At 42.9% G+C, this 22,263-nt stretch overlaps 1 protein-coding gene across 7 annotated transcripts in view; it reads right to left on the reverse strand.

Annotated features, from left to right (window-relative positions):
* FTO (FTO alpha-ketoglutarate dependent dioxygenase) overlaps positions 1-22,263 on the reverse strand; it is a 252,999-nt gene that overhangs the window by 103,859 nt on the left and 126,877 nt on the right. The window contains exon 9 of one of the 7 annotated variants that reach the window (XM_081924063.1): positions 13,293-13,515. The exons of the other annotated variants lie outside the window; for them this stretch is intronic. Within the exon in view, the coding sequence (XP_081780189.1) occupies positions 13,488-13,515 (28 nt within the window). The 3' untranslated portion in view covers positions 13,293-13,487. Of the gene's footprint in view, positions 1-13,292; positions 13,516-22,263 lie in introns of those variants that run through there. 7 annotated transcript variants of the gene reach the window in all.

The following is a 22,263-nucleotide window of genomic DNA, read 5'->3' on the forward strand; positions in this document are numbered from 1 at the left end:
GAATGATTTTACCCAGGAAGTATTTTATTTTATTTTAGTTCTTTCACCCCAAAATCAACGTTAAGGTGTCCAGCACAAAGGCTTCCATATCTATTTGCCTGTAATTCTGTAGGTTTTATTCACTCTGACGAGGCTACCACGCTTGCAAATTTCATCCAATTCTGTCAAGAGGGGGGATCCTCTTTTTCATTTCTCAATATTTGTCCACCCTCTCCCCTCAATAACCCTTCCAAACATGTCCAAAACTCTGCCTTAATTTCTGATTCTACCACATCTCCATTTGGGACTCAGAAGTGAACGGGGCAATGGAACCCGGTAGAAGAGGTCCTGGTAGTGATTATGTAAGTCACCTCTTTGCCAGGCAAATAACTCCTATTTCAGCTTCTTAATCTCCAGGTCTTCCTGGATCAGTTTTAGATGTGACTTCAACGCCAGGTAGGGGTCATGGACACTTGAAACCATCCTTCAACTTTACCTTTGCAGCTATTTTGTGCCTTCTTTCACACACAGAGACCTTGTAACTTGTATGAAAATGTGAGAAAGGGGTGGCAGGAAAACTTGCAGATGAGAAGGTGGACAGCAGACCACTTCAAGCAGAAGCAGAATTCAGAGTGAAGTTGGGTTCAGTTTGGTAGCAACTCCAAAATTAACAACTGGGGCAGCTCACTTCCATCACTTCAGTTTGCAAAGTATTTCTTCATCCTGAGCTTTGGTGGTCAAGCCGCCCAAACTTAAACATCAAGAACCGTGAGACACCAATGAGCTTTCATGGATTGACTGACGGCACAGCCTTGCCTCTGCTCGTCCTGACCAAATTATCTTTATTAAAAGAAACACAAGTTAACTTGTCTGGGAGATGCTATTCCGGTGGTCCCTCCCGTGTGGTTCCAGATAGAATATCGTCTTTTGAAAACTTCCATCTTTAATACGAAGAAGTCTCCTGCATCACTATTTATAGAACCAGAACTCTTGTGATCTCTTGAAACAAAAAAGGAGCTGTGTGTGGGTGTGCATGGGTCTCCCACCCCCAAATTGGCAAAAGCAACAGAGGCGTTACTTTATCATGAAAGGCTCACTGTTTGCAGTGATATACATTAAAACACCGACACTTCTGAAAGATGAACAAATCCTCTGACCCTGTTTTGAAGTGCCAACACACTCCAGTGTTTGCATCTTAAAATATTTATTCCCTTCATAAAATATCTATGTGCTGATCTCAGTCCCTCAGCAGTAAATATTCTTATTTTTCACATTAGCAGAAGCCCCAAAGAAACTTGAGCCTGCAATCAGAAAAAACAACAAATTTGTGTGTGTTTTTTAAAAAAAGGATGGCGGTTCCTATTTAAAATATTACTGTTTTATTACCAGTTGCTCTCTTCAGATTGAGGAGACTATTTGCTACCATATAAATGCAAACCTTTTGCTTGAGGAACATAAGAAGAACCTGGTGGATCAGGCCCATCACCCATCTTGTCCCGCATCCTGTTCTCACAGAGGTCACCCAGATGCCTATGGAAAACTCACAACCAGGACCTGAGCATAAAAGCACTCTCCCCTCCTGTGGTTTCCAGCAGCTGGTATTCCGAAACATTACTGCCTCTGATCATGGATGCTGAGCACAGCCATTGTAGCTAGTAGCCATGGATTTATCCATGAGTTTGTCTAATCCTCTTTTAAGGCCCTCCAAGTTGGTGGCTATCTTTGCCTCCTGTGGGAGTGAGTTCCGTAGTTTAACCATGTGCTGCATGAATAAGTACGTTGTTTCCTCTGTCCTGAAGGCTCAGCCAGTCTCAGCCTTTGCTGGGGCAAGTTGCTCATTCACTTGGTTCGAACAGGCCTTCCTAGCTGGATAAATGGGTCTTTGCCACAAGTGCCTATTTTGCATTGTTTTAGCCTTGTTTTAAATGCATCGCCTGGTTCAGAACATGAGACAGGTTCACATTTGCAGCAACTATATTTACAGTAAACCATGAGTTCCATTCCAAAACCTTTTGATATTTCAACTTGCTACAAAGACAAGTGAGGTTGCTAAACAATGAGCCTCCATCAGCAGTCTTTCAAATGTCATATTTCTTTACCTAGTTCTTTTTAAAGAGGCTGCAATCTGCTAATCCCCGGAGTAAGGTGAAGTCTCCTCCTTTTCCAGATGGCATTTGTGAAACTGGTTGCCCTAGCTGTAAGAGTCCTAGAAAGGCACCATATTGATGATTTCACTTGCAGGAACTCCGTACCTGGGACAGGGAGCCTGTGGCCCTTCAGAATTCTGTTGGTCTCAAACTCCCAACAGCCCCCCAGCAGCATGGCCAGCCGGGGAGTCCAAGAGCAGCAGGATGCTCTGTCCCTCTCAGTGTAACATACCTCAATTGTTTGGGCAAGCAACCCTAAAAGTGAGAATTAAAGACACAATACAGTGGTACCTCAGGTTAAGTACTTAATTTGTTCCGGAGGTCCGTACTTAACCTGAAGCAGTTCTTAATCTGAAGAACCACTTTAGCTAATTGGGCCTCCTGCTGCCACCGCGCCACTGAAGCACGATTTCTCTTCTCATCCTGAAGCAAAGTTCTTAACCTGAAGCACTATTTCTGGTTTAGCGGAGTCTGTGACCTGAAGCGTATGTAACCCGAGGTACCACTGTAACTACTTTTAACATGCAGCTTCTTTGTTCCCCTTTAAAATGGTACCCTGTCCATTTTAAGCCATATAATAGTGGTTTAGAGTTAATAGCAAAACACATTTCGAACCAGCATTTCGAACCACATTTCGAACCAGGTATCAACATTGTCAGGACCTAGTTTCCAAAGGCCTGTCTGAACAGGAAGGTCTTCGCCTGCCAGTGCAAAGATAACAAGGAGGGAGCCAGTCTAACCTCTCTTGGGAGGGAATTCTTCTCCAGTATAGTTTCCCCCCTCCACTTGCTGAGTTAATGCACTTTGCACACTGACTACCACACACACTTCACAATCTGTGCCTTTGTAACAGATTCTGGACATAAGCCCCACTTTTAAGCCTGCACCGTTCCAACCCTCTATGTGACCACCAAGGCCACAAGTCACCCATCTGCATGAAAGGTTTTGATTTCCTCATCCACGGGATCTTGGGGAAAGAATTGGACACTCATTATCCACACTAGGCTTGGAGATCCTGAAGGCTACAGAACAGCCTCAGGGTAAACAACTGAGCTTCCATTAAGCCCGGACTGTACCGCTGGCTGATTTCCTCTAGCAATAATATCCAGGGTCACACGTGCAGAGAATTCAGAGCTGAACACTGCTGGAAGAATCCCGACCAAACACCACAGCTGCATTTCCCCATACTGTTTAGTACGATGTTTTGAAAAAGAATAGCCATTTCTCTATTCAACATGAGCACTGAGCATTAAGGAAACACCCCCCCCCCAAATAAAATAAAATAAAATAATACTTTGGTTACTATGACTGTACCAGGAAATTCCTGGGGGGCATTTTTCTCAGTTACTCAATCTGATTTTTTTATATATATATAAAAAACAAAGATGTGTATATTGGGGGGGGGGGCTGAAATATTTGCTTGTGCTGTGAAATACTCAATACCATGCACCCTCTGGGCATTAGTATAAATATCCAAATTAAAAGAAACAGCTTGACAAGCGGGACCTAGGGGGAAAGGTGGCAATGTGGGGTGCTTCTCTCCATGATCTCAGATGCTCCATTTTCTCTCCCACTCTCATTTTCATCCCCACCTGCTTCAACAGTCAGCATTATTTGAGCACTGATCCCCTGGGGCATTTGGGGGTCCTTTCCCCCACCCCAAATAAACTAATCTACTACTTATACCCAACTAATACCTACCTCTTATGTACATAATGTTCTGCTTGGGCTATATAGAGACTGTGGCTCAGAGCCTTGCGTATGTGAAAGATCAGACAAACCTGGTACCCAAAATAATTAATTTGTAGCTGCAACAATGTAAATGGCTTGGGCAGCTTTGTTACCCCCACAGCAGCAGCAGCCTGCTTGCAAGAACTGGGATCCTCCTTCAGTCACTAGTGGGCAAAGTTGCCATCTCATGATACAGAATCGGAGATGGAACAGCAGTGCAGAAACTGCGTCCAGCTGTCTAGGACTAAGAACATAAGCCCTGCTGGATCACATGAAAGGTCCATCTAGTCCAGCATTCTGTTTTCTACAGTAGCCAGCCAGATGCCTCTGGAAAGGACAGAAGAAGGGAAGGCCTTTCCCTGGCATCTCCAGTGCAGAAAAAGAAGTCGTCTCAGATAGAAGTGGTAGGAAAGATCCCTGCCTAAGAGACCCTGAACTGCTGATACCAGTCATAGAACAGGGCTAGATAGGCACTACAAAAATAGCTTTATATGCACTCAAGAGGAAAGGTTGCAGCGTTTGGGACTTTTCAGTTTCAAGAAAAGGCAACTAAGAGCTGACGTGATAGAAGTTGGCAAAATCATGTGTGGGTAAGTGGATAAAGGAAAAGTTTTCCTCCCTCTCTCATAACACTAGAACTCCTGGACATCCAATGAAGCTGAACATGGTAAGATCCAGGACAGATAAAAGACAGGATTTCTTCATGCAGGGCAGTGATGGCCACCAACTTGGATGGCTTTAAGAATAGACAAATTCACAGAGGATAAAGCTATCAATGGCTACCTGCCATGATGGCTTCTTCTGAATAGCATTTGTTGGAAACCAACAACATTTACATTCATTGCTCTGCTCACTTTTGCCTTTGGTCCCGGCCACCAGTAGTGTGTAAACTTCAGAAGATTGGTCAGAAGGGAATGTGGCCTCTTAGGTTGAACAGGGTTTCCCATCCCTGATCCACAGGGTTTCAGCTTTGAGTTCTATGGTAACTGACACTGGAAGCTGCTGGTCAGACTCACAGCACCGTCTACTTATGCAGGGTCTCAGGCAGGTCTTTCTATTGCCTCTTCTCTGCTCTTTTAAACTGGAGATTCTGCAGATTGGATGTGAATCCTTCCGCATGCAAAGCCTGTGCTCTGCTATTGAGCTGTGGTCCCTCTCTGCTGAATCTTGCGGTTACATTTTAAAATGATGACTTTTCCAATAATACTTTTGCAATCTGATTCGGAAGAAATAATGTGTAGGGTCGGGATGGGGTGGGGGCAGAGAGAAGATATAAAAGGTAGTATGGGTGGCAAATATAATTCCTTCTGGGACCATGAAAAGTTTTATGAGAATAGCCTTGTGAGACGTGGGGGGAGCCCTGGACATTTTGACTATAAATTAATTGAAGCTATTGGACCTCTACCTGCATAAAATCATTACGTTGAACAATTAAAGCTTTCACAAATGTTAATGACCTAAATTTAAAGATGTGTCCTCCCCTATTAAACTGAAACAACACCTCATGCTGTTTAATCAATACTGACAGGATGGGAGCATTAAAATAACGTGGCACTTCAAGGCTGGCACAAACAGCTACTGCGGAAAGAGATCTGGGGGGTGGTTTTTCTTTAAGTATCAAGACTCAACTCTCTGCTCTGCTTACTGGGTGACAGAAACAGCAGTGAGAGTAGATTTTTAAGAAAGCGAAGCACTGTCGCATGTGTATGCAGCTTGAGGAGGCTTATTTCATCATGCTGGCTTGGACTGGCATCTACACTAAATAACAACACTATATTAAAACTCCGAACTCACAACTCCCAAGAAGCCTCAGAGTGACATTTAAAATAATCCAGTTATCACCATTCGGTACATGAGCAGAAAATGTCAGTGACAAACCCAGAGCACTCAGAAGTGCCAGGTAGCCATCGCCTTTGAAAATGAGCTTGCAGCATAATGTCAGCAGGGATCCATCCGCTACCCTAGGGCTACATTTTACCCTTAAGCGAGCTTGGCTATTTTTACACAATTAGGGAACGTGCTCATAAGGGACAAGTGGCTTCATCCGTATGAACAACCCCTCCTTTCCCAACAACAACAAAAGATGTTTGAGCTTAGGATATGAAGAGGTCACCTGCTTTGATCCTCATGTGCTCCCAGTTCACTTCAAAGGAAGGACCGGTGGAATGGATCACATTTGCTCAGGTGAGCTGAAGCTGCTGCTTCGTTCTATCGCTAAAATTATGCCATTTTAATGATTCTTATTGTTTATAAGGTGTTCTGTATATATTGGTACAAACTGCATTGGCATCTTATGATTTGGCAGTATATAAATATTGTGATGAAAGAAATAAATAACGTGCATTGCTCAGGCCTGACACACCATCACAGCCACAGTGGGATGGGCGAGGCAACACCACCAACAGAAAAGGAGGGGGATATACCTTTCATATCACTGACCCCACCCACTACACAGTGCTTCTAACAGGCATCAGGATTATGAGCACCAAAAACCATCTCCCTTAGGGATAGTGGAGGTTCTGAGCATGCATGTGGAGGGATTTGGCGGTGCAGGAGGGTAAATAAGCTGAAACATAATCCTGAAGGAGAATTCCACTGATCTGGATGGAGGGAGACAACTGGTTTCTGGAGGGGGCTATACACCCCCAGAAGAGACAAGTATACAATTTAGTATGTGTGCAATATGCAGAGCTGCAGATAGCATTGGTGGCCACGACTACCTCAGTGGTGCTTGTTCTGGTTATATCCTGACTACATTACTGTAATGTGGAGCTGCCTTTTCTTTTCTTTTTTTAACTGTTTGGAAACTTCAGCTGGTACAGAGTGCAGCAGCAAGGAGATTCATAGGAGCTAAGCCACCAGAGCATATTGCACTCATTCTATCCCACTGACACTGACTGCCTATTTGTCTCCTGCTCCAATTTACAGTGCTGATATTAGCCTTCAAATGCCTTAAATTTGAGAGCACCTAAAGGGCCACTTGCACATCTATGAGCCTGCCTGAGCTCTACAATCGGCCTCAGGGCCCCTACTCTGCTAGCAAAGACTCAATGCATGGATCCCAAAATGCAGGACCGAACAAAGTATTTAATACTTACACTGTCTGGAAGTACTAAGATTCTCATCTTAATTTTCCATAAATTTTGTAAGAGCAACTTAAATTTTCCATGAATTTTGGAGCATGAATGAAATCTGTAAGAGCAATTAATCTTAAACTGAAGAGTTGCTGTGGTGGTAGTTGTTGTTGTTGCACATGAAGCCACAATGTACAAAGTTTCCTGTGTCCGGCAAATCCATTCAAAGAACCAGAATAATTTATCCCTAAAATTGCGCAAGTCTCTGTCTCTCTGAATATATAGTGCAGAGGATCGATCTAGATCCAAAAAGATATATTGTTGAGACTGAAAGAACCTTTAGTCCAAGACAAAGGACAAAGGCTTTATTTTAATTAGCCAAATTTATCCTGGGGAAAAAGAACATCAGGTATATAACACAGGAGAGTCTTTTAATATAAAAAGGACAGATGGCAACATCACTCCTGGGACTTGCTTTGACTGCCCTAAGAAGAAGAAAAAGCCCATAGTTTTAAAAGGCTTTGAGAATTCCCGAAGGATTGTACGTCTAGATACAAGAAAGCTTGAACAGAACAGATCACAGTCCATTTCAGCAATGTTTTTCTGCTCTTCAGGAAGTGGCCAATGAGTGCCATTTCATTAAAGCCTGGAACTTCTGGCATACCAGGATGATATCTGTCAGTGGAGGAAGGGGCTGACAATGCAGAAAGTTGGGGAGGGCATTGATGAAGGTTCACATTGGTGGATGCCCAGATGCATGCAGGCACCTGCCCATTAAGTATTTGTCTACAAATGTGAATGGAGAGAGTTTGTGTGCTGATCCACAGCATCCAGACAAATGGCTAATCCTTTTTAAAAACAATATTTTTATTAATTTTTACACTAACAAAGCATCGCAGTAAAACGAAAAACCATACATCAAAGCCTTAAATAATTATATATATAATCCACATTTACTCCATAACCTGGGACTACAAGAGTCCCCTGACTCCCCCCCCCCCCATGGTTCCCTTGTTTTCTGTTATTCATACATGACCATCCATTATTTACCTCATTTTACATTCCAATTTTGTACTTGGTAATCCTTGAACATGGTAAAGCCATGTGTGCATTTAATACACACGACTCTCAAGATTGGTTTTCTTGTGCTAACTGGAATCATAATGCAAGGTTGCATAATTCATAAACGTTGGATGGAGAAACCCCAAATGCACACAAGAAAACACAGAAAGCTCCCTTATACCAAGTCAGACTATTGGTCCATCTACCTTAGTACTGTCAACACTGACCGACAGCAGCTCTTCAGGGTTTCAGGCAAGGAACGTTCCTTGTCTTTCTTGATGATGCTGTGCATTGAACCTTGGACCTTCTGCCTGCAAAGTAGAGCTACAGAAACCCACTTTCTAAAGTGTGTTTTTTTTTAATTTAAAAAAATAGATGAAGGTTTGAGAAAATAAATGTGCAATGTGTTTTGCAACACACATCATTCAGATTTGTGCTCTCAACTTCATGGGGTTAAGGTTAGAGGACGCTGAACGGATCTTCTGTACTCAAGAAACTACCTAATGGGCCCATGGCTGAGCTGGGAGGTACAGACCCAAGCTTCATATGCTCAGACACCACGGTGGCTCTCAAACAGTCTTTGCTCAGGGGCAGAGAATCTGGTGTGCATGCTGGAGGGTCCAGGTACAATCCCCAACATCTCCAGGTAGCAGGGGGAGAGAACCCAGTGTGAAATCCTAGAGAGCTGCTGTCAGTCAAAGGGGACTGAGTCAGGTGGGCCAATGGTCCGACTCTGTGTAAAGGAACCTCCTATGCTCAAGTCCGTCACCCATCCCTAATGTAGTTTACAGTGCTCCATCCATGGCATTTTGTTTTGAATGCTGCACTAACCCTAAATTATTAAACTGTCCACCCCCATCGCTAATTTTATATACACAGATCACAAAGTATGGCGGCGCATGCGCACCCATCAAGATATGATTTGCACCCTTTTCTAAATTAATCCAATTATTCAAATGTCAGTTAAAACTGTCAGAAAGCCAGTCCTTGGGCTGGACCAAAACTGTTAAAAATTAAAACTGTTTTACTTCGTTTAGTCTCTCTGCCTTCTTAATGTAAAACCCATAGTCTTGACAAAAAGATGTGGGATTTGACACCCAGTGCAACACAACCCTGCTTCTGTCATACATGCATAATTCACTTTGGAAATGTGTGCTCGCTTTTAAAATATTACTAAAATATACATGTAACATATGCTAATCTGGCCTCTTTGGCCCGCCGGCGAGAGCCAATAGGTTAGATGTAAACTTTGCCAAGTGCATATACTGTACATAAAGGGATTATAAATGAAAGGGAAGAGAGCGCTTGTCCCTAGCTCTCTGTCTTCAGCTCCGGCCAAACTGACAGCCCCAAATCCCTGCAACATCTAACATGCCCTTCCTGTGGCGAAGACAGCCTGTTCTCTGAGTCTTAATTACATCCCAGCTGACTGCCCAGCCTTGCCAGAACCGCGCAACAAACGACGTACCTTCGCTGGCAATATGGTCTGCTAAACAGGCTCCCAGTCACACAGAAATAAAACTTTCAACAATGAGGAGGAAGAAGGGGACACACCAGAGAGGGAGGGAGAGAGAGGGAGAGGGCAGGCAGCTATCAAGAGGATGTGAGAGGAAAGAAGAAGGGGGTTGGGTTTTTTTTTGGGGGGGGGAGAGAAGCTTTTTCCCAGAATCCTCCAGGACTGGCAAGTGGCAGAATGCAAGTCAAGAAGGCAATCCCTCGCTCGCTACAGAGGCCTCTTGCGCCAAGGACTGCTGTTCTTCAAGATGGGCCGCTGTTACGAAGACTCGGTAGATTAATGATTGTTAAGGAAGGCTAACCAACCCCACACTGCTTAGGCCATTATAATTACAGGAGAACAGCAGGCCACATTCTGCAATGGCAAATGGTATCATATGTTTCCCTGGCTGGTTTGCAAAAGACGCTTCCTTTATGCAGGCACTTCAAGGTTTAAAGCTTTCCCTTCTCTTTTAAAGGAGAGGGAGACCTTAAAAAGAAGAATATAATGAAAGGATTAGAGCAACACTTTATTCTTTCAAAAAACTGCTTTCAGGCCAAGGTTTAATATTCGAAAGCTTTCTCGACAACTATTTAAGCTCAACAATGGCTGTGCTCCTAAGTGTATTTAAAAGGCAGGACAACATACTTCCTCTCCAATTCTAGCCTTATTATGAAAGTGTTACATGAAAGGCATTGGGTAGTGGCCAATGCTCCTCCTACTCAGAGTAGACTCATTGAAGTTAATGGACATAAATAACCTATTAATTCTACTCTGTGTAGAACTTTGTTTGATACAGTCCATTAATATTTTTTAGGTGTCACACTATTTGTGGATCTGTGAAACGAAGTGTCTTTAAACAAATAAAAATATAGATCTGAAAGTCAAAGAGGGTTACTTGTTACTAAATTCAAAGAGCCAGTGGCACTGCAGAGATATTTAATTTCTTGTACTGCATCTTTGTAAACTGGTTAGAGACTACTGTAGTTAAGCGGTCTATAAATTGTGTAAATAAATAGAAATAATCTCTCTCCATGTGCACTTCATGTCCCCCTCAGATCTGCTCCAGGTGGTTGAAGGAAACCCCAGAACAGATTTATTGAGAGGGGGAGATCCATTGTGCAAGCAGAAATTCCTGCACAAATGGAACAAGCACTACTTTGGACACAAGCAAATTCTGAATGGTTTAACAATGAATTCTTCTTTAAGGGGAACTCTCAGAATTGTAGCTCTGTAAGGGGAAGAGTGGTCTCCTAACAACTCTCAGCACCTTTTACAAACTACAGCTGGGATGGCTCAGTTGGTTGATCATGGGAGTCTTAATCTGAGGGTCATGGGTTCCAGCCCCACAATGGGGAAAAGATTACTGCATTGCAGGGGGTTGGACTAGATGACCCTCGGGTCCTTTCCAACTATACAATTCTATGAATCTACAGCTCCCAGAATTCTTAGGGGGAAGCCATTGCTGCTGCTGCTGCTGCTGCTTCTTCTAGTTTTAAATCTTATCTTTATGTTTTTGTACCATTTTAAAAACTAACTTCTACCTGTTTTATAGTACTTTAGTAAATCACATCGAGATACATGTGAAAGGCTATTCATAAATTAATCAACCCAATATATAAATAGCACACTGAAAATTTGTGTTGTTAATGGAAGTTGGGACTCAAGCTCCTGCCGGAGTTTCATGAGGCTCCTCAAAAGATGAAATGACAATAGCATAAAGTGGGACCATTTTATCTGCTTGGGAATGAATACATATCTTTTCTGCAGGAGGGGGATTTTAAAATGTCAGTTGTTCTACTGTTTGCCTTCTCTGGAGAACTCCAGGTTTCTTGGACTTGGGGATGGCGGAATCAAATACAGGAAGCTAATTCTGTATTTAGTTCGGATGTGTTATTGTTGGAGCCAACACACAGGAAAGTGAACTATTTCCCCTGTGGATTTTGGCAGGATATTGTTCCCGCATTGCGTTGGCAAGGAAATGTTTCCTCCTGGGCTGGACATCAGATGTGGCACCCCTAGTGGAGTTGCTGCTTGGCTTTTATATGCCTAGCGAGGAAGTGAGGAATTGGAAGGAGGAAAAATGTGAGTAGTGTGGCAGAAGGACACCAGTCCCTGCCTGTGGATTGTCTGCAATGAGAGGGCCTTCAGGTGCTTTCATTGTCTTCTAGAATCTCGGAGCTCCTGTTATGCAAGACACAAACAGCATTTGCTCTGAGACATGCCTATTGGACAAATGTGACACCATGCAAATGGTTTGGGTCTGGTAAATAGCACTTTGGCTGGGGAATTTTAATTTTTAAAATAGCAGAACATAGGGACACGGGAAGCAGACCATTGGTCCAGCTTTCTCAGTACTGCCTGCACTAGCAGTGGCTTTCCAGGTTTTCGGATGGACACCCACCCCAACCCTATCTAGAGATGTTGCAGGACTGAACCTGGGATCTTCTGCTTGCAAAACAGATGCAGGCTTTCCCAATTACTTCTTGTCATTGGCTGCAATGGACAGGGAGATGGTCCAAGAGAAAAGAGAAAAAGGTGTTTATTCCACACACAGCCTAGTTAACCAAAGGAGCTCAATGCTGTTGGAAGCACCATCCGGGGAGTCACCCAGGACTGTAGATTGAAATATGCTGCTGTCCTAAGCAGAAAAGCAAAGATGGGGAACCAGTGGACCTATAAATGTTGTTGGACTCCAACTCTCATCAGCCCCAGGAGGCACATACAATAGTCAGGGATGATGGGAGCTGAAGTCCACAAGTTCTTCATTCCTGCAATGAAGGGTTTCTAGGTACTGGAGTGACTCTGCCCACCCACACTGGCTGCGGGGTAGTGACTGCTATTGAGGGTGGTAGTTTGCTTGGGCAAATCTGGCCTTCCTAGCTCTTGGTGTGTTTTGACTTCCTGACTTGATCCTTAGCCCTCTGGATCTTAGCTTACATTTTCATATTTTTTTTTTTAAAAAAGTAGAGATGTGGCCAGAGAGCATAATTCCATTAAAGTGAATGTCAGTTTATCAAGAAAGTGAACCAAAGCTTCTTGTGATGGGAGTTACCACTGTGACTGGTAGAGCAGATATCAGAGGGGAGAAAAGTAGGATTTGCCAGCACAAGTGGCTAGTGGAGGTAGAACCAATGATAGGCAGAGAAACCTAATTCTGGTTTTGTCCTCATCTTCCTCCCTGCTGAATTCTAGAAGGGCAACACTAAGAGGACTTAAAAGGAGGAGGCTGGTTGTAAGTAAGAAGGTAGGTAGATGGGGACTGGCTGAGGACAGACAGAGTTGGTGGGACAGTGTCACACCAGCCTCCACAGAGTTCAACAACATCTGAAGGGCCACAGGATCCCTGTCCCTGGTTCAGAAGTCACAGTAGTAGTAACTCTATTCATCCTCCATGAAGGAAATGTATCATGTTCTTACTGTATATTTGGAGTGGGGGCAGGGGGAGAGAGAGAAATATTCCATCACGGGTCTAATCATGCACAGAAGTACAATCTCAAAAGAAGCATGAGATGGATGTTGTGTTCAACAGGCACTCATAAATCAAACTGAAGAATGTTAATACCTGTTGCAATTTCCTCCAATTTATTATAGGAAATAACAAACATAGGAAGCGATTAGAATGAAGGTGGTGGGTAGGTGGGAGGGAGGGAAGAGATGAGTTCAGGTGGTGCAGCGTTAGTTCGACATCCAGGATCAAATGTCAGCGCACATTAACAAATTTCCATTCATTTTTATCCACAGCAACGGAGACACGCCGCAACCGGCTTTAATAGTTTGGAATGTCAGTCAGTTAAATGACTTTGTAAAGCACTCGAGTGCAGGCAGACAGCGACAGTTTAATTAGGCAGTTTTGCTATAATTCTATGTGGGAGCTGAAGGCAGCAGACTAGGAACAAGTGTAAAACTCTGCTCAGTCCCAAGTAAGAAAAGCGGGGAACGGGAGAGAGAAGATACTTTTGATGGCAGGTCCTTTCATTTACTCTGGCGTCAGGTTGGCTACAGGTGAACGGGAGCAATGTAACCGCTACAAGAAGAAGAAAGGTGAGGTTAAGAGACCAATCACTTGTCTTATATTGATTTCGGGACACTATGTCCCAGATATTTTTCCAAGATAGAATGACAGCTCTCGAGCCAGGCTTCATGCTGGGAAGAGATGAAATTGACGAAGGCAGTGGAGACCAGCGCTCAGCAGAGGTTGGTCCATTAGGGCCCCCACCAACCTCAGTCAGCCCCCACCTGCCTGCCTTTCTATTTATGACCAGTTCAGGGGTTGACACTGCCTCCTCCTCCCCTTAAGCGTCAGTGTTGCCCTTGTAGAAATCAGCAGGGCAGATGGGCACAGGGTAGAATTGTTCCTTTCCCAGAGCTACAATTCCCAGAGTGGTTTTGACAGGGAACTCTGGGAACTGTAGCTCTGGGAGGGGAATAGGAGTCTGCTTGTTGTTGTTGTTGTTTAGTCGTGTCTGACTCTTCGTGCCCCCATGGACCAGAGCACGCCAGGCACTCCTGTCTTCCACTGCCTCCCGCAGTTTGGTCAAACTCATGCTGGTAGCTTTGAGAACATTCTCCAACCATCTCGTCCTCTGCCGTCCCCTTCTCCTTGTGCCCTCCATCTTTCCCAACATCAGGGTCTTTTCCAGGGAGTCTTCTCTTCTCATGAGATGACCAAAATATTGGAGCCTCAGCTTCATGATCTGTCCTTCCAGGGAGCACTCAGGGCTGATTTCCTTAAGAATGCATGCGTTTGATCTTCTTGCAGTCCATGGGACTCTCAAGAGTCTCCTCCAGCACCAGAATTCAAAAGCATCAATTCTTCGGGGTCTGCTAACAATTCTCAATACCCTTAAGAACCTACAGTTCCCAGGGTTCTTCGGGGGAAGCCAAGACTGTCTAAAGTGATATCATAGTGCTTTAAAGGCATGGTGTGGATGTGGCCTAGTTGGTAATGCCTATCATTGGGTCTGGCTCCACATACTGTTTGGTCTCCCTGCTTTCTGCACTATCCATCCCAATGGGCACCAGACACCATTCACTGCATTTGTATTATTACACTTCATTTAATAAATATATTACACTTGGGTTCAAAGGGGAGGAAACATAGATGTGGAAGAAGCTAAAAATATTTACCATGCTAGGAAAAAAAGTGAAGGGTTGGAAGCAGCACTTAATCAGCCTATTTGTTGCCGCTGCCACAAATCCTGTGAGTTAAGAGGTCAGAATCAAGTGCAATTGGTCCTTAAAAAAATATATCTCAGGTAACCCCACATCTCTGGTAATTGAACCCATTCTGCCCAGTCAGAGGTCCTGTCAACTCATATTCAGTGTCAGTCATTACTGAGAAATGTTTCATGACATGTTACACTGAGAGGAGCATTGCAGCACGACTCAAAAGATTCCCCTGGCACCAGAGGTAGAAGACAATGGAAGCTCTTTTCAAGATTGGCAATGTTTAACTTCTCTCTTTTTAACTTGCTGGTGCTCTGATTAGCCGCCAAAGTATTTAGAACCTCATAAATGGCAGAGGGTTTTTAAAAAAATATATACAAAAACAAAAATGGGAAAGCTCTAAAGGCACCAGCAGACAAACCACTCTAGTTTTACATATCTAACATAAAAGAACCTATTCTCTAGGACTTTCATCCTAGTTTTTTAATGGATGGTTTGGGGCATCTAACCAAATGAAAGACAAGCAACCATTTAAAATAATGTAAAGCTTTATTATGTAAAATTTTGTTTCAAACAAAATTCTAGTGGGATGAATACATGGCTAAATAAGATATGAGACAAAGTGCATCACTATTAACTTCACCCAACGTGAAGGGTTTTTTTGATGTAAAGGTGGGAACTCTTTGTTGATGTTTTGATACCAGACACGATTTTGAATCAAGATGGCAGACTGGCTTTTGCATGGCTGGAATGTAGCACACTGTGCATAGGCAAGAGTGACACCCCTTGTCTGTTTATTTTGCCTCTGGCCCTACTAACCAATGGCAGGTGGCCCCGAAAGGTTTCCACATGAAGAAATGTGGCCCTTTGACTGGAAAAGGCTCCTCTTCCTTAGAGTAGGAAAAACTGCAGTTTGATGGACAAAAAGAATCTGCATCTACCAATATTTCCACCCTTAGCTCTGCTTCCACAAAGTGTCTCCCGATCAAAGCTAGAGAGATCTCAACAAGCACTACCACCACAGCCCAAGGATCGTAATTAATGGTATTCAGGCCTTACAGCCTGGCAGGGGGGGAAATGTGTTGTAACAATTTTTCTAATGCTGAAATACCACACCGCCAAATGTTCCTGTCAAAGAGCGGTTTAATTACTTTGGCACCCACGCCACTTATAATCACCTGTCATTAGCAACAACGCTTGCATCTGTTTACACGTCTGTCAGAATCGGCAGCCCAGCTGAAGCCGACGGATGCAAGACATCGCTTGCTAGGACATGGCCCCAGATGGGCAAAGGTCAGCTTAAGGTTATCTATCCAACCCTCCACCCCCACTTGGCCCCGAGTGGGATGCGAAGAACTTCTGAGAGGTATAGAAGCATGCAAGGAGACACTGAAGCTGGCTTCCTCTTAATAGAAGCGCAGGGGGTTATATTCAAGCTTAACACCCCTGCAACCGTTTTACTACAGAGATGAATGGCTTTAAAGAGCACTGTCTGCTTGGAAGCTATGGGGCTCAGGCGTTCCTTAACATTATGTAGGGCTGAAATGTGTGGGCAGAGAAATTATTCAGCCTCACAGTCGTTTGGGAGCTGCCCTGGAAGGAAGAGAAATCACGTGGATATACCTACATGAGCCTGAAGAACCTCACTTACAAGAAACTACTCCCAATGTGAAAACTGCAGTGGTAGAGCCCCACAAGCTGGCTGTATCACCTCAGTTAATGAACATCTTTAACTATAACATACCATCTAATATTTTAGGGATTTATGGGATATTTATGCTTAGGGCATTCAATCAAACAGATGAAAGGGGGCCAACCCCAGGGCAATGTGCGAACCTGCTACTACAGCAATCCCTCAAAGGTTTTAAAGAGCTTTAAACAATTTTATTGTTTTATTCTCTCTGTAAACTGCTTTGAGGGGTTTTTTTTTACAACCAAATAGTGTATAAATTTTATGAAATACATAAATATATAACCTCTGACAAAGGAAAGTCCACCTCTTTCTGAGGCGGCCTGTTCCACCATCAAAGGGTTCTCCCTAATGTTTAGTTAAAATCCCCTTTCTTGCCATTTGAACCCACGGGTTAAGGTATTGGTGCTGTTAGGTGGCCTTCTACACAATCATCTCAAGGTGGTGTACAACAAAAACAGCAAAAGAGCAGTTAAAAACACAAAAAAGAGCAGATATGTTTAAAAGAAAACTAAAACCATTCAAGAGAGACACCCCATTCATCCAGCTCGGAAAGCCTATTGGAATAAAAATGTCTTCAAATGTTTCCAGAAAGTGCAGATTGTGGGGACCTGTCGTAACTTGGCAGGAATTGCTGGTCCACAGAACAGGGACAGTCACACTAAAAGCCCTGCTCCGAGTTACTTTGGAACTTGCAGGAAAACTGGTCCACAGGGATCTACTGGGTACAGAAGGGATAAGGGATCTTGTTCTATTATCTATGTGACAGCCCCTCAGATATTTGAAGGTGGCTACCACATTGACTCTTAATCTCCAGGTTAAATTTACTTAACTCCTTCAACCTATTTCAACATAAGAAGAGCCCTGCTGGACCCTTGAGTTCAGCACCCTGTTCTCATCGTGGTGAACCAGATGCTCATGGGAAGCCTTGCAAGCAGAACCTGTTTTACAGCACTTTCCCCACTTGCAGTTCCCAGCAACTGGGACTCAGAAGCTTATTGAGAGCCAGTGTGGTGTAGTGGTTAGGAGCAGTAGACTCGTAATCTGGTGAACCGGGTTCGTGTCTCCGCTCCTCCACACGCAACTGCTGGTCAACCTTGGGCTAGTCACACTTCTCTGAAGTCTCTCAGCCCCACTCACCTCACAAAATGTTTGTTGTGGGGGAGGAAGGGAAAGGAGAATGTTAGCCGCTTTGAGACTCCTTTGGGTAGTCATAAAGTGGGATATCAAATCCAAACTCTTTTTCTTCTTCTATTGCCTGACAGTGGAGGAAGAATGTAGCCATTGCGGCTAGAGGCCATTGACAGCCTTATTCTCCATGAATATGCCTAATCCTCTTTGGAAGCCATCTAAGTTGGTAGACATTGCCACATATTTTGGGACCAAATGCCATAGTTGAATTACGTGCTGTGTGAAGAAGTAATTTCCATTGCCTCTCCTCACAGGACTTGGTATCCAAGCCTCTTATCATTTTCAACACAACTTTTACCTCCACAGTTCGCATCGTGACACGCTCACGGAGATACATCTCTGGTTTTCATTTGGTGGAATTATGTGTCATTATCAAGGGCCAAGATGTCTCACCCTAACAGTCTGCCTAAGCTCCCTGCTACTTGCTTCAAATTTGTCCACAGTTGTGGCTGTTCTCGGAGTTAAGGATAACTCATCTTCTTAATCGGTTGCAATACATCCTCAAAGCCAGCTCTTTTATTTGCTTAAATTAAGTGCTCACTGGGAATCCCTTAATGATGGGCCTAGGCTTTCAAGGAATGGAAATACCAGCGTGCTTACATTACATCTTGCATTATAGAAACGTCTGCAATTGTTAAAAGAAACATGTGGCAACATTTGATGCTAAATTTGAAATGCATTTTCTGCCCCTGTTACTCACCTGAAACGGAGCCAAGATATCTCTTTGCTTTGCATTATAGTGAAATCCAAACTGGTCTGAATGACTATAAATGGTTAGTGTTTGTCTTGGCTCCTACCTGTATCAGATTCAGACTAAGGAATCTTAGCAAAGAAATTACATGGGATAAAATGGATATTTCTAAATTACAACCCAGCAATTCCAGGGCCCTGGTATATCGGTTTTCTGTTTCATCTAATCCTGCTGGAGAGAAAATTGTGTGGATCTGACAACAAAGGATCGAAAAGCATTTGCTTTCATGGGCCAAACGCTCCTTGTTTTGATTATATTGGAGATTTTAAAACAAAATAAAGATCAAGATCAGTTACAGCTTACTAACGAATCAAACGGTTGTAGGTTTGAAACAGTGGGAAACTTGGAAAAAGTTTAAAATTAGGCATCGTGGCACTCTCTCAAGGCCAAACTATAAATTATAAGAAACAAGGGGCTGCCAGTGAACACACAGTCCTCTGTCAATTTCCCCGCTTCAAGATGTATTGTGCAATTTACACTTTGTGTTCCAAATACACATTACCTTCTTTTATTTATTTATTAATACTCATTATCACTGAGTGTTTGGCCACCCATCAGTGGCAGCCGGCGGGGTGGGGCACAGTATTAACCATCATTTCTTTGTCTTTATTCACAGGGAAATACACGATGTCAGCATCAAAACCCTGGGGACAGACTATCCTCCAGGAGTTGAGTCTAGAGATTCATAGCTGGAGTGGGAATTGCCCCCCAGGGCCAACCCCAGAATTACTTTTGCATGAAGAGCTTGTGATGCCAGTGCCCCTCCCGCCTTAGGATATCACCATGTTCTCTTCCAGATGAGAGGGTCCCAGCTCAGACCACAGTTTCTATCAGAGTCAATGACTGCTAGAGCAAGTTGAGCCCCTTCAAATGGTGAGGATCCTCCCAGCAAATGCAGAGCTAGCCAGAAACAGAGACACGGCTTCTTCCATTTCAGGCTCAGTCCGAGGGCTCCTGCTGCTGAAGCAACGTCTGAGCTCTGCCCTCATGAGGTCTCCAACCTGAGCCCTGCATAAAACTGTCTAGGGCAGGGTGGGCTAATGTGGTTCTCTCCAGATCATCCCTGGCTATTGCTTATGCTAGTTGGAGCTGTTGGGACCTGTAGGCCACAACATCTGCAAGGAAACGCATTGGGTATTCTCACCTCGCCTCTGCTGAGGTCAGCGCTCACAACAGAACAATCACAAACAACACTCAACAAACGGCATTTGTGTGTGCATCATTGTGATCACACACACACCCCCCCCCCCGAGGACTGCAAACTTCAACATCTTACAATGACAGGGATAAATCCTGCACCTAGGTCACCCGTCAAAATTGTGGCATGGACTATACATGTAATGAAAACAATAATAAGGCACTGAATCGCTGAACAAATGGAAGGGATGTGCCAAAGGCGCTCGATGCCTCGGACGCCATTTGGTCTAGGGCTGGCCCTGGTGCTATAAACATGGCCATAAGAATAAAAAGCACTAAACACAACAATGACTTGGGAATGTTAGAAAATCATGCTGGAAAACTGCCTAGATTTGTCTGTTCAACAGAACTGTTATTTTATCACGGTCATAAAAAGCATTTTTTTTTCTTTAGGAAAAGAAGAACCATTTAAATGAGCTGTGATTAAAATAATGAACCCTGGAGCCGAAGCATTTTAGATAAAAGATACATTTGGTGTTGGGAGAGATAAATTACTTATGGAAGCTAAGTGAACGTCTCTGCAGCAAATGCATTGCCACATGACGGTGCAGGGGTTGGGGACAACATAAAGAAGTTTCCACTTGCATCATTAGCTTTCACTATAATAAACGAGGCGCTCCATGTGATGTATAATACAGAAAAGAAAACACAGCTGCTTTGCTTCGGCAGGGGAAGTGCATAGGTGCGATGCACCTGAGTCTTCGCACACTTAATAAGCCCTCTATAGTGAGGCTGGCGAGCTCATAGCATCTACTGCTGAAAACCATTATCTATGGATAATTAACTATGTCAGGACACTGAGGTCCTAACATGAGGCCCTCATAATTCCCCACTAAGGCAGAGACAGTATAACATTATTGTAATATATTACTAATTTTTAAGAATAAGGCTGTAGCATTGTTGTCTTATTCGGGGGGGGGGGGCCTACAAAACGGCCCAGTTTTTAAATGAACGCTGCTTTGCTTCTACAGTTTGAAATTCTGCTACCTCCCCTTCTCTGCCTGCTTTTATTTTTTAGTATAGGGATTTATATCCCACCCTTCAAATAGATTCCCAGGACAGCATACAATACACATCTTGCTGCACATTTTTTAATGTCAATTCAGAAAAGGTTACTCAATTATAGTAACTGTCCTGTAATACAATTATTTTGATTTTTAATTATTTTGGGGTGTCCCCCCCATTTTTTAAAGGTAACCGTTCAAATAATAATTTAGATTGAGAATCTTTTGATATGACTCCGAGGAGAGTGTAAGGTTAAACACTGCCTTGTGCTGTATTACTTCAAAGCATTGTGAAGACATTCCATTTATCACCAATCAATTACCTGCCTTCATTCCTTCTCTTCAATTTGACAATGTTTTGTCAATTTAATCATAAATACCATCTTCCAAGCACTTAACAGCCAGTCTGTTAAAGGGGGTGGATTGTATCCAACTAAGCAGTATCAGAATAGTCTTGCTAAAAATCAGCGGGCATCACTAAAGTCACTTTATTTAAATAGGTCTACTCTGAGTACAATTTACATGGATATACCACAGTGGGTTTATTTTACCCATATTGATGACTCTTATGTACCTTCTTTTGATTGCTAATTACAATCAAACATTAAACAAATATTAAACATTAAGCAAACACGGAAAAGGAAAAGAAGTGTGCAATTTTGTTACTTTGTATATATGTGCTCTATTATTAAATTCCACGATTCTTTGGATTTGTTATATTTGTAAACAGTTTTCTTATATGGTGGTCAGATTTATAAAACACTAAAAATTATATTTCTCTCCATTCATAAAACAGTAAATCATCAGTTCTCATTTATAGATGTTGACTTTGCAATCCACTTTATCCTCTCTCAAAGCATCTCCCTCTTTTTGGAGGAAGGGAATGTTGAAGGAAATTTAATAAAATAAAATAAATATTTTAATCACTCAATAAAAAGGCTTTTTGACACGTGGAGACAAAAGCTTGAGGACATTTATTAAGAAGACTGCCTACCGTGTTGGGCTTTGTGCTACTTCATAATTAAAATCGCACCTGAGCAGAGCCATCTGTGAGTGTGCATTCGGTCTCTGAGAAAGCATGAAAATCTTCCACCCTGTACACAAATGACAACACATTTCTGCACAACTCTTATGTGAAATAATACCAACCCCTTCCGCACCAAAGAAATCACAAAAATCTTTATAGAAACCCTTAAAAGTAAGTGGCTTCAAAGTCCAGCTGTATCCCTACCATAAAGAATGGAAGGGCATCTCATAGAGAATCTTGTTTCTCCAGTTATACAATGGACTCTAAGGATGCTTCATACAAAGTAAAGTCCTTTAGCAGGTGTAGTAAAAATGTGGATCTGTGTCGCAAAAGGACAGTTTTGTTCAGTCTGGAATTTAAACTCGGAGATTGTAAATTGTTTTGATTGGTTTTAATATTTTAATTGTAAATTGTTGTAACCTTCGATGAGGAAGGGAAGGGAAGGGAAGAAAAATGATAGATGATAGATAGATATAGATGATAGATAGATAGATAGATAGATAGATAGATAGATAGATAGATGATAGATAGATAGATAGATGATAGATAGATAGATAGATAGATAGATAGATAGATAGATAGATAGATGATAGATAGCACTGTTCATCGTTCTCAAAGTAGACCCACTGGGCATGGCTAACAGGCCAATTAATTTTGACTGGTGTACCCTGAATAAAAACTTAGTTAGATGCAAACCCACTAAAGCAAACCAACCTAGGTGGCTGTTCTTAAGACTTATATGTAGA

Source organism: Podarcis melisellensis, assembly GCF_964234715.1.
Source record: "Podarcis melisellensis genome assembly, chromosome: 8".
In the NCBI taxonomy this organism is placed as follows: Eukaryota; Metazoa; Chordata; class Lepidosauria; order Squamata; family Lacertidae; genus Podarcis; species Podarcis melisellensis.